At 42.5% G+C, this 11,982-nt stretch overlaps 1 protein-coding gene across 1 annotated transcript; it reads right to left on the bottom strand.

Annotated features, from left to right (window-relative positions):
• Nucleotides 1-8,659: 8,659 nt before the first annotated feature.
• Nucleotides 8,660-11,283, bottom strand: LOC121874868. The gene is made up of 2 exons (XM_042379169.1): nt 10,896-11,283; nt 8,660-8,829 (listed from the first exon to the last, which is right to left on the bottom strand). The coding sequence occupies exons 1-2, from the start codon at nt 11,281-11,283 to the stop codon at nt 8,660-8,662; spliced, it is 558 nt and encodes a 185-aa protein (XP_042235103.1).
• Nucleotides 11,284-11,982: the final 699 nt, after the last annotated feature.

Consider the following 11,982-nt stretch of genomic DNA (forward strand, 5'->3'; position numbering starts at 1 on the left):
TGATGTATGTGCTCCATTTATATATATTATTTATTCAGCCTAGCTAGCAGCGTGTGGCAATGTTATTACCATGTCCCACATGCTTAATTAATGTGCCTGGCGACGTATGGAAGCTGCTAATGTATCACTTGCCATACGTCGTCTATAGAGCAGTTGACAAGCAGACAGGTTGAAGAGCGCTACTCCCCTTGTGTACATATCTCTTATCCAGTAAATAGAACCTACAAAATCTATACAGGTGTTTGTGTTCGCTCCTGTATATTGAACTTATTACCCAGAACTTGAACATATCGTATCTGACTACCTCCTGTGAAAATGGAACCCACCATATCTCCTTCGTGTGTGCCAAGGCCAAGCTAGCCCCTCTGAAACAGCAGACCATACCTCGACTCGAGCTCTACGCGGCAGTACTGGCTGCCAATGCAGACAAACAACTACGACGATAACTTGATTTACAAATAGACAGATCAGTGTTCTGGACAGACTGTACGGCAGTGCTTCAGTACATATGAGATACCGAAAGACGCTTCCATTTCTTCGTGGACTCCAATGCAGAACAATGGCACCACGTGAAGTCGGCACTGAACCCAGCCGACGACGCTAGTCGTGGGCTACGTGGAGCAAAGCTCAACGAGGAGGGCAGGTGGATTCGGAGACCTGTTTTTCCCTTGTTGGAAGAAGACAGTTGGCCAAAGAGTCCAATGAGGATTCCAGACCTCACAGACGGAGACCCAGAGGTGAAGAAGGAAACCACTGTGCTGACGACGAACGCTGATCAGGGCGAGGGTATCCTCGATAAGCTTTGGGCCACGTACTACTCATGGCATCGACTTCTGAATAGCGTAGTGTGGATTAGAAGGTTTATAGAATGGCGGCTGGGGAAGCGAAAGAACAAACATCTCCGAAAACATCGACTCAAGGTCAGCAAATTGGAAGATGCCAAGTTAGTCGTCTTAAGATTTATGTAAAGGAAAGGATTCCTTCGAGAACTCGGAATGTTACAACAGGGACAACCCGTGGGAGGTAGCGACGTGAGTAGACTGGAACCTCATCTAGACACGCACGGTTTGATCAGAGTTGGCGGCCGACTATAACATACCGCTCTCCACCCAGACCAGAAGAATCCCATACTGTTGCCAAGGGACAACAGGATCACGGGGCTCATTGTGAGAAAGGTACACTCGACTAAAGCTGGACACTCAGGACGAGAACACACTCTTGCCACAATACGTGGGACATACTGGATACCTAAGTGCCGCACAATACGAACGTGTGTGACTTGTCAGAGAAGCAACTGGAGGCCTATCCACCAACGCCAAGCAGACCTGCCAGAAAATGGAAGCATGCGCAATTCATTGCAGACCAATTTTAGAAGAGGTGGGTAAAGGAATATCTCCCGACACTACGTCAGTGACAAAGATTCTTCAAAACTCTCCGTAATTTCCACGCTGGGGATATCGTGATCATCTCTGGACAACCCTTTCCTATGAGTCAGTGGATGCTAGAGAGAGTACTGGAGGCACTACCGAGCGCAGGTGGCTTGGTGCGAAGTGTTAAAGTGAAGACAAAGGACTCAGTGTTAATAAGCCCAGCGACGAGACTCTGCCTGTTGGAAGGGGTCGGAGAGTGAATCTAATGGTAGGCCGTAATTTCGTGCGAGGCCCGACAGGTGGAGTGTTATCGCCACGCCAATTGTACGAGCCGGCCACATGTTAAGTGAAGAAACTGTTTACAACTCAGAATAGCTTACTAAGCGAGTTGGAGCTGGTAGCAGCTGTGTTACTGCTGATTCTCGTCAGCCAACATATTCCTGTAGGACATTATATTTGTTCTCGTTGGTCTATCCCTAGACCCCAAAACGTGAGTGTGATTGTGAATTGTTGAATCCTCTGAGAACTCTGAATAACTTTAATAAGTGTAATTATGTACTGTATATTGATCGTATTATTCAAACTGTGTCCTGATGTACTAGCAGTTGTTATATGTGAATTGTATTCAACAGGTTTTGACCGAATTATACACATCGCGTCAACGACATGGGTCTTATTGTTCTGCACAAACCAAAATCGCTCATATGAGCGATAACAGCAGGTACTGTAAATATAGCAGGTGTTACAAGAAATATTAAAACTTTGACAAAAGATATCTTTTAAGAGATGATTTAAAGGAAGGGAGCGTAGTCTTTGCTCGGATGGGTGGGGGTAAGTTGTTCCACACCTTCACACAACGATATTTTATGGAGATCTGGGACTGAGAGGAGCGCATGGGGGGTGGTCTTAGTAGCTCTGGGTGCCTTAAGTTGTATCTCTGATTGTTCCGGAACTGGAAATAATTATTTTCAAGCAAGTGATTGATATATTTGTAAACAAAGAGGGGACAGCAGTAGGTGTTAATATCTTCGAATTTTAACATTTTCAATATAGCAAATTTTTCGTTTGTGTGATTTGTTTTTTTCAAGTAGGTCATTGTCTGTACAACTCTCTTTTGTGCAGTAACCAGAGATTGTGTTTTTGAAGAGCCAGAGGCCCCCCATAGTGTGTGACAGTGTATCAGGTGTTGGTAAACAAGATCATAATAGATCTCTTTCATTGCTGTGAGAGTGAGTGACTGTCGAGTGTGATACATGATACCACACTGTTTATCGACTTTACTGTGAATGGCTTGTATGTAGTTTCTCCAGTTAAGTTTCTCATCAACAATAACTCCGAGGAATTTAGTATTTTGTTCGCGTTTGAGGACTGTATTATCAAGGTACAGGGGGTCCAAGTCTGGGGGTAAGTTTTTCCTTCTGTGAAAGAGCATGTAGTGGGTTTTCTCAAGGTTTAAGGTCAGTTTATTACGTATTACCCAGGTCCTGACTTTAGTCAATTCAGTGTTCATAGTTCTCATCAAGGAATGGAGGTCTGAGTTGCAAGCATAGAGAAGATTCTCGTCTGCAAAAAAGTTGTATTTTATGAGTGTGCTGGCGTTCACTATGTCGTTTATGTACAACAAAAACAGTACTGGACCGAGAATGGAACCTTGGGGGACGCCATACAAGATTGGCGAGGCGTCAGATTGGTGATTATTATAGCAGACATACTGCATCCTGTTGGACAGATATGAGGTAAACCAATTGTAGGACAGGCCCCTAACGCTGTAATGTTCAAGCTTTGAAAGGAGGATGGTATGGTCGACAGTATCGAAGGCTTTAGATAGGTCCAAGAATATACCGACTGTGAACTGACTGTTATAAAAGGAATTTATGATGTCATTAGTAAAGGATAGCAGAGTACTCTCAGTCGACCTTCTATTTCTAAATCCAAACTGGGAGTCTGTAAAGATGTTATTAGCATTGTAGAAAGAATTTAGTCTATTACATGCTAGCTGTTCCAGTATCTTACTCAAGCCTAGGAGGACTGATATGAGGCGGTAATTCTTGAAGAGACCTTTTTCCCCAGGAGAACTGGTAGGGCTACTTTCTTCATGATGCTCGTTGGTATATTGTTTTCGCCTGCTGCTGCATCTTTCGACATTTTTATGATGGCCAGTAATTCATCTGCTGTGATAGGGGATAAGAACAGCTCATTTTGCTGTCCGTTTTGCAGGTAGGCTCTACAAGTAGATTCCTCATGGTGATCAGGGATGCCAACATTAATAAAATATTCATTGAAATGGTTGGCAATGGGGGAGGGTTCCGTTACAACTGAATCATCTATCATAAAAGCTGAGTGGGGGCCGAAGGCCGAGTGTTCCTGTTCTGAATAGAATTTATGACATTCCAGGTTTTCTTACTGTCGCCTGATGATGACTGGAGCATATTTGTATAATAGTTACATCTGATACTTCGGTAAGCATCACCAAAAGTTATGGGTCTTTTTGCAAATTTCCTTTGGAGTTTGTGTTTTTCTTTTATCATTATCTTAATTTGGTTGGTATATAGGTTTTGGAAATGGAAACAGTTTTCACTGACTTAGTCTTGAGCGGGAAGCATTTATCAAAGCAAGCATTGGATATGCAAGAGAAGTTGCAGCTGTTCATGTTAGGGTTATCGGAGGCATAGACAGGATCCCAGTTAACATTCATTACGTGGTTTTATAAAAGGAGCATGTTGTCGGTGCAGTAGTCTCTGTATTGTATTAAGACTTTACTAGACCTTTCAGGCTTGTTGCTGTTTTATACATGGCAAAAACTGGGAAGTGATCTGAGATATTGTTAAAAATAATTCCACTTGCAAGATTGTTAGGAGTGTTGTTAGTCCAGATATGATCTATCACAGTGGCAAAGGTGGCAGTTACTCTAGTGGGTTTGCTTATAGTGTTGAAGAGGAGTTTAGAATGACAGGTAGCAAGAAGATCTAATACTGAGGTGTCGGTTTCTGAGTTTAATAGATCAAGGTTGAAATCTCTTGTAATGTAGCAATGTTTCCTCTCTGAACATATGATAGTGATAAGCTCCGAAAATTTATCAAGAAAATTCCTTACATTAGTGTGGGGTCTTCTGTAGATTACTCTTACTAAGATATTTCGTGTGTCGTTACGTAATTCATGAAAACACTCTCCATATACTCATCCTGAACCTTTAAATCATCTCTTGCAGAAGTGTTATACTTGATATCAATATATATTGCGACACCACCACTGTGTTGTGATGTGTTGACGAGGTGTCTATTATAGTTAGGAATGTTATACAAATGGTCAATATCGTTGGCGAGTTTGGTCTCACAGAACCCAAGTACATCAAATTTGTAGGCAATAGAAGATAAACACTGATCTAAAAAAGTATCTAGATGAAGAGGAATACTGCTGATGTTATGGCTAATCAAGGAGAAGCAATGAGGTAGTAGGAGACTATAACAAAACTCGGGAGAGTCAGGAAAGTAATAGTTACAGTTTGGGTTGGTGTAACCCAGTGAGTTTTGTGGAAAGGCATCAGGATCGATATGAGGGAGTATTGTGTTGACATCATGGGTAAATGGGGTGTAACACATACGATCTAGCACATCTAAGGGAATGACACTAGCATCATCATTGTGGGAACATTGATACTGATTAAGGAACATAAAAACTCATGGTCACTGTGGAGTGAAAAAGGAAGATCTATGAAAATTATAATAGTAAGACCAAATTACGAAGTGTTGCTAAATCCAACAGAATTAGGGATGACCGAAAATGTTGAGGGTGATTCCCAGATAGAGTGGGAGGTACGCCTGTCATTCGGTTTTGAGGGATGCTGGTTTCCACCACAGAGGGTAAACGTGTAGTACTCGAGTTGGCCGGCAGGGGGGAAAACTCCTCAATTGATAGCGACAGTGGCTGGTTCCCCCTCAGCGGGGTGGGGGTTCTCGAGGGGCTTGGGTGGGTTGGCACAGCGGGTGGGTGAGTGGGCGGGTGTCCACTTGCCCGATCCCTCATAACAAGGGTTTTATGACTGAACGTCACGTGTTTCCCTTGTTTCCTGGCTTCTTTAAACTGGTCCATTTGCTGTAGACGGGCTTTATTCGTACCTGGGCAGAGATCCTCGTTGACGAAGATAGTGGTGCCTTTGAAGTTTACTTCGACGGATGTTAAAACACTTTGTCATGTAAACTTGATAAAACACTTTTGTCATGGTCAGGAGGGGGGATGAGAATGTCGTTATGATGTCGCGGAGCTGAGGAGTTGGCTTCCTGGGACGCGTTGAACACGGTCAAACTTACTTGCGAAGTTTAAATGTTAATCTAGCAGTCCCTCACCCGCTTTCACTCGGGAAATAGTTCCAAATGCCATGTATCCAAATCTTTTGCAGATTTTAGTGGAATGTATGGTATTTCCTTGGTGTGTTAATGTTTAAGCCGGTCATGCGGCTAATATTCCACTCTATGCTCCCGGGAAGATAGGAGTTAGACGATATTAGTTTTGAGATATGCTTTTATTTGCCTGAGTAGACTATTCATACGGTCGTGTTGAAGAGAGATGGTCTGACGGATTGTTGTAGAGACTGTAGATTGTTGTTTTAAATCTTGCATAGTTTGCATAGCTGTTTCAATGTGGACTGCTATCGACCTCAGATGCACTGGCATGCGCATTAAGTCATGGAGCTCGTATTTGACAGTTACAACGTCTTGTACTACCAGTACTTTGCCTAGTGGGGCAACTAAAGGTCCGGGTTTGACGACATCTGCTGGGGATGCGGCTGCTGTTACCGCACTCCATACCAACAGTACTAGTGATATCCAAGCCATGCCTGAATGAGGCGAGGATAATTAACGATTTGTGGTTTCTGATCGTTGTTTTTGACGATATGTATTGTCTATCGTTATATTTTGTTGAGCAACTGTTGTAGTAGAAGTAGGATGTACCTGACTGACATTAGGAATCCCTACTAATTCTCTGTTGACTTTTTTTTTTCATTCTATTTACATGTACTATATCTGTGACATTTGACGTTGGCTCAACTACTTGAAATTTGTTTCCATGTTCTTTCTCTCTAATCACGTACGGACCTGTAAATTTAGGTGAGAGTTTTGATATGCGCTCCGACGCTTTTATCATCACTTTGTCTCCTATTTCTAATTTTATAGGCTTAGCTTTTTTATGTTGCTTGCAGATCATTTCAGCACGTGAGGCTGCTAAGTGTTTTCGTACTTTTCCATGGATGCTTGTGAAAACATTGATTTGTTTCTTGGCACTGTCATCCATGTTGTACACAGGTTATGGGGTTCTTGCTAGTAGATCATATGGCAAGCATTTATCGGTACCATAAATTATGTAGTATGGCGATTTGCCTGTAAAGCTATTTATAGATCCATTGATGGACGCTGCAACCTGTGGAAGCCAGTCCTCCCTCGAACTATGCATTGGATTCACCACATGTCGGAGAATCTCAAGATTTTTTCTATTCGCACGCTCCACCAACCTATTTGAAGATGGATGGTAGGTGGTTGTGAAGGTTTGTGTGATGTCATATTATTGACATATTGCAGTTAAGAGTTGATTCTTAAATTCTGCCCCGTTATCCGAGAGTATCACTCTAGGTGTAGAAAAAAGGACAGATTAGATGAGTGACTAATGCATGAGCCACTGATTCGGCGGACTTGTTCTGCAATGGTGGTAGTACCACAAATCTAGAGAAGTGGTCAACACAGACAAGTACGTAATTAGAGCCTTGATGGATTTTTGGTAGTTGCAATAAATTGATCGCAACTGTATTCCATGGACGTTCCGGCGTCGGGTATTCTAAGATTGGGGCGGGGTCTATCGTTGTCCCCTTGTGTTTTGCACAAGATAAACATTTAGCAATGTGATGCTCGATGTCGGTCCTCATAGTTTTCCAAAAATATTTTTGTCTAATTTTTTTAAACATCTATCTCGCCCTGGATGCCCAGGGTACGCTTTGTAGGAATAACAATTTTGAGGTGTAGGCCTGGGTTACCAGGCTAATCAGGATCTTAATAAAGGAAAGTCAAGGACCATGGTTTTCCGAGGAATAACAAACAACCGTTTGAGATTGGCATCTCTTTACTATAAAAATATAACACAAAACTCTGACACCACTCAACAAACATCAAATAATTACGTGAGTCAAACAATTAAGGCAGTCAACAGATAATGGGGTCAAACAATTAATGGAAGCAAACAATTAAAGGAATCAAACAAATAAAGGGAGTCAGCAAATAATGGATTCAAACAATGAAATGGAGTCAACAATTGATAGAATAGAACAATAAAGGGGAGTCCGCAATTAATGGAATCAAACAATCATAGAATCAAACGATGAACAAATATTTCCTACGGCAGTGGCCCTGGGGGAAGGTTCTGGAACAGGGTGATGCACACTCAGGGTAGGGAAGCGTCCATTCACTCCACACTCAGCGACGTCTTGAAAAGGCAGGAGAACACCGGGGCACAGACGGAATGTGAGGAACTGACGGTCGGGGTATGCGGTAGTGGTAGATGACCAGAGAGTTGGCAGTTGATAGGTGAAGGTCTGGGAACACAGCCCACGAGTCCAGGACCTATGATGAGATCACAGCCAGAATTTGACGGACAGCAGGGTAGCTAGATACTGACAGTATGGCGGCTGGGTTGAATCTGCCGGTGGCGCAGATAGTGGCTGCCGTTCTCACCTCCGTCCAACCACCCCAAGTGTCGTCTGCACCAGCAAACGAGCGAGTTAGCAGAGGTAACCAGCAGGAGGATCGTTTCCGCCCTTACAGAGAGATAGACTCGTGTTGTGTTTTCACTGAGCGATATAGTATGTTGTGCCGCAGCTCAAACTGTGAGAGTGGTAGAGGTAATTTGGGCAAATTTACCTCATCTCCCAATTCTAAGGCATATATAACCTTGGACCATAATGGATCCTGTAACTGTTCCGCCCTTAATTGTGACAGGGTGAACGTTGGTAGTGGCGTGACAGGAGCTATGTGTCTAAATAGTGAATCAGCTACCACGTTCGCACGACCCGGCAAATACTTGAAGTAGGGTGCGAACTCCTGTATGGTCAGATACCAGCGCGCTAAATGCAGTGATAAGTTCTTCCCATTAAATAGTTCTGTCACGGCTACATGATCTGAGTGGACTGTGATCGGATATCCCAAAATGAGATCCGGAAAATGCTTGAGCTATTCTACAGTGGTAGCTGGTTATTGGCACTCGCCATTTTCCTCGATGATCAGTTTGCCTGAGCACTGCCCCTAAACCTAGGCCCGAAGCATGGTAAATGGTTTCATGTATTCCGGAAAGGCTAACACTGGAGCTTTCGTTAAAGCGCTCTTGAGGGCATTAAAACTGTCCTCTTGTTCTTTATTCCATGTAAACTCCACATCCTTTGTGAGGAGTTTTGTGAGTTGTGATGCTAACTTGGCATAACCTTCAATGAAAGAACGGTAGTATCCTGATAATCCTAGGAAACTACGAAGTTGATCTAAGTTTTTGGGACAAGGGATTGCTTCACCGCCTTTACCTTGCAATCTACTGTGTGTATACCATTGCCATCTACTAAGTGTCCAAGAAATTGGATTCTGGATTTGAGAAATTCACATTTGGAAAGTTTCACTTTCCTGCTTACTATGATAAGATCATCTAGATAGGCAAAGACTGTGTTGCCTATCATTCCAGCAAACACGGTGTTTATCGTTCTTTGGAATGTTAGCGGCACATTTCTTAGGCCAAATGGCATTCTTAAGAATTCGAAATGTCCCATAGGCGTACTGAACGCATTTGCCAGTACCCGCTAAGTAAATCTAAGTTGCTGAAGACTGCGTTGTCTTTTCCTTGTGACTGTAGTAAGTCAGTAAGGACAGGCATTGGGAACCTGTCTGGTACAGTTACCTGGTTGACTCTTCGAAAATCTGTGACTGGTCTCCATCCTCCATCTTTCTTGGGAACTAAAAATGAAGGTGAGTTCCATGGTGATGAGGAAGGTTGGATTACCTTTTGGTCCACCATGTCTTACACTATCTGATGGACTACCGCTCTTCTGCTGTGAGGTAGTCTATATGCTGGGATGTAGATTGGGTTAGTTTACGGTTTAAGTGGTATATGATGATTTGTCAACGTTGCTTTACCTAGGGGTTCTCCAGGTAATGTTATGATTTCCTTGAGCTCGGCGAGTAATTCTAAAAGACCACTTTTGCCTCGAGGATGATCGACTACTTTCACGTGTGGCGCTATTAACGCTACAGCATTTACAATATGTGATTTTTCGTTCGATTTACCATGTGTTACACTACTTATTGGTAATTCTAATGGCTCTTCGACAACCGCTTTGTCATAAACAAGGAAATTACCTAAACAACACCCCTTTCTTAAGGTTATGGGTCCCCCAGTTCTATTGAGAACGAGGACATCTGTTAGACTACCTATTATAAAAGTGCTTAAGGTAGACTCAAGTGACAAACCTTTCACTCGTGAACTTTCAGTCAGACACACAACATCTGTTCCTTCACTCACATTTGCCAAACGTACTGTGACTCTAGTTAGTTCCTGGCTATGTAACCGTTGTACACCAGTTAACACAGCAGGCGTTAGAGTCCAGCTCTGTCCGCTTTCATCAGAAATGTACTTTGAGTTACTAGTTGGAGTTTCAGAGAGTGAATCTATAACTAATTGCTGCTGTGACAATGACTCTCCCGCGCCTGTCGAGGCAGTTATTACATGAACACCTGAAGTAGCAATGGATGTGAAGTTTGCATTGCGTGATATGTTTTACAGTTATGTGTGATTGTTTGATCTTTTGGCTGAACGTTAATATTGTTCTGTCTTAGAGTGATCAGACCAAGTAACCCGTCCGCTGGCAAAGAAAATGCTTTACCTATGTAGAAATCCGCGAAAAACGCTTTAGTGGACCTAGAAAAACGGATTGGTACTATTACCTTTATAATGGTGGTTTGAGGAATCTTGGGTATTGGCCAGATATCGCCGTTGGATTTCGTTGAACGACTTTAATGAGATAACATTGACACAGGCCCCCTTATCTATATCTAGGGATAACTCATCGTTACCATCCTCGCTGTTAGAGTCAACACCTCCATTTTGTTTAACGCGGCAATTAATGAGCCTTTGATGGAAGCGTTGTTTTCTTGAACCGTTGACGCTATCCTAGATCGTGTTGCTGGTCGCGCTCCTCTTCCCCTGAAGGCTGTATACTTGCCTCCCGTCGATTTTCCATTTCTTGCCTCATACTCTGTATATTTCTACAATCTTCTGTGTTGTGGTATGGAGACTGATTGTACTATACACCATTTATTCGGAGTGCTTTTAGTGTGTGGAGACATTTTATTTCCAGCGTAATGTCCCTTTGGAGTTTTTGGTTTAGCAGGACTATCTGATATTTTAAATTCTGCGAGGATTCCTTTCTTCGATCCTGCCTCTGGCTGGCTGGGGACTTATCTGCATTTCCTGCAAACCAGCATTTTTCTGTGGTATGTCCCTTACGTTTGCAGACTTTGCAAAAAAGTTTCTTTTTGGGTTTGGTTCCCATGACAGACTGTGGTTGTTCCTTGAAGCTGGTGACTGGTGCTACTGACATCGCCCTAGGAATATTTTCCTTGGGTTCCGCAATTTCTTCTACGTATTCTACAAGTTTAGTCCCATTTTTAAACTCTTTCTTTTGGGCTTTTGTGCATAAGGATTCATTTGATGACAAGTTAAACTGAAGGAATTCAATAACTCTGTACAAATTTACTGTAGACAAGTTGTCATTTTTATCGAACCAATCTGAGGAATCCATATAAGATTTGAGATCTATCTTAGTGAGTCCCGCACAAATTTGGGCATGTTGTGCTTCATGTGCGAGCAGAGTGTCACCTGTCCGCTTTGCCATCTTAAAAATCCAAGTAAGTGGACCTCCTTTGGCACCCGGTCCAAAAAAGGAAATTAATTGATTGATTGATAACTAAATGATTGATAATCATCCGTTTCTACGTCAATGGCTGAAGCATAGATACCTCTAGCTGCACGACTACCGGTTTTGATAAGGCTTCGGACGTATGAAATTTTATCTGCGTCATTGGTGACATAGTTATTTCTCATTACATCTTCACATTTACGCAAAAATGCTAAACTAGTATAATCAGGATCCTCGGCAGTTAATGTTATTTGGAAGGAGCTTTACCGTTTGACAGACCGATGTAGTCTGTGGGTTAGTAGAACCACCAGTTGCCATTTTTGTTGTGTTAGTTAAAGCACTAGCGTTAGTAACAGGTGAAGGCAATGGGTAAATGTTACCTGACCTTAATTGTCTAGTGTGTAAATCCTCAAACTGAGAATCAATGAAATTTTCACAGGTAGCTAAAGAGTCGGTAGATGTTAACTCTATTTGGCTAATTTGTGGTAATTCTTCCTCACTATCAGTTGCCACTAGTTCCTGTAAATTAATAGATGACTGGCTATCAGAGTCTGAGTCACTAATTTCCTGTTTGATACCAAAAATTTTGCAAGAGCGTCCATATATAGGACTAATTATCACTTCACTCACTGTATAAAGACTCACTACGTTGCCCACTCACAGAGTAATGCAAAA

This window comes from Homarus americanus, unplaced genomic scaffold (genome assembly GCF_018991925.1).
Source record: "Homarus americanus isolate GMGI-L3 unplaced genomic scaffold, GMGI_Hamer_2.0 scaffold27565, whole genome shotgun sequence".
In the NCBI taxonomy this organism is placed as follows: Eukaryota; Metazoa; Arthropoda; class Malacostraca; order Decapoda; family Nephropidae; genus Homarus; species Homarus americanus.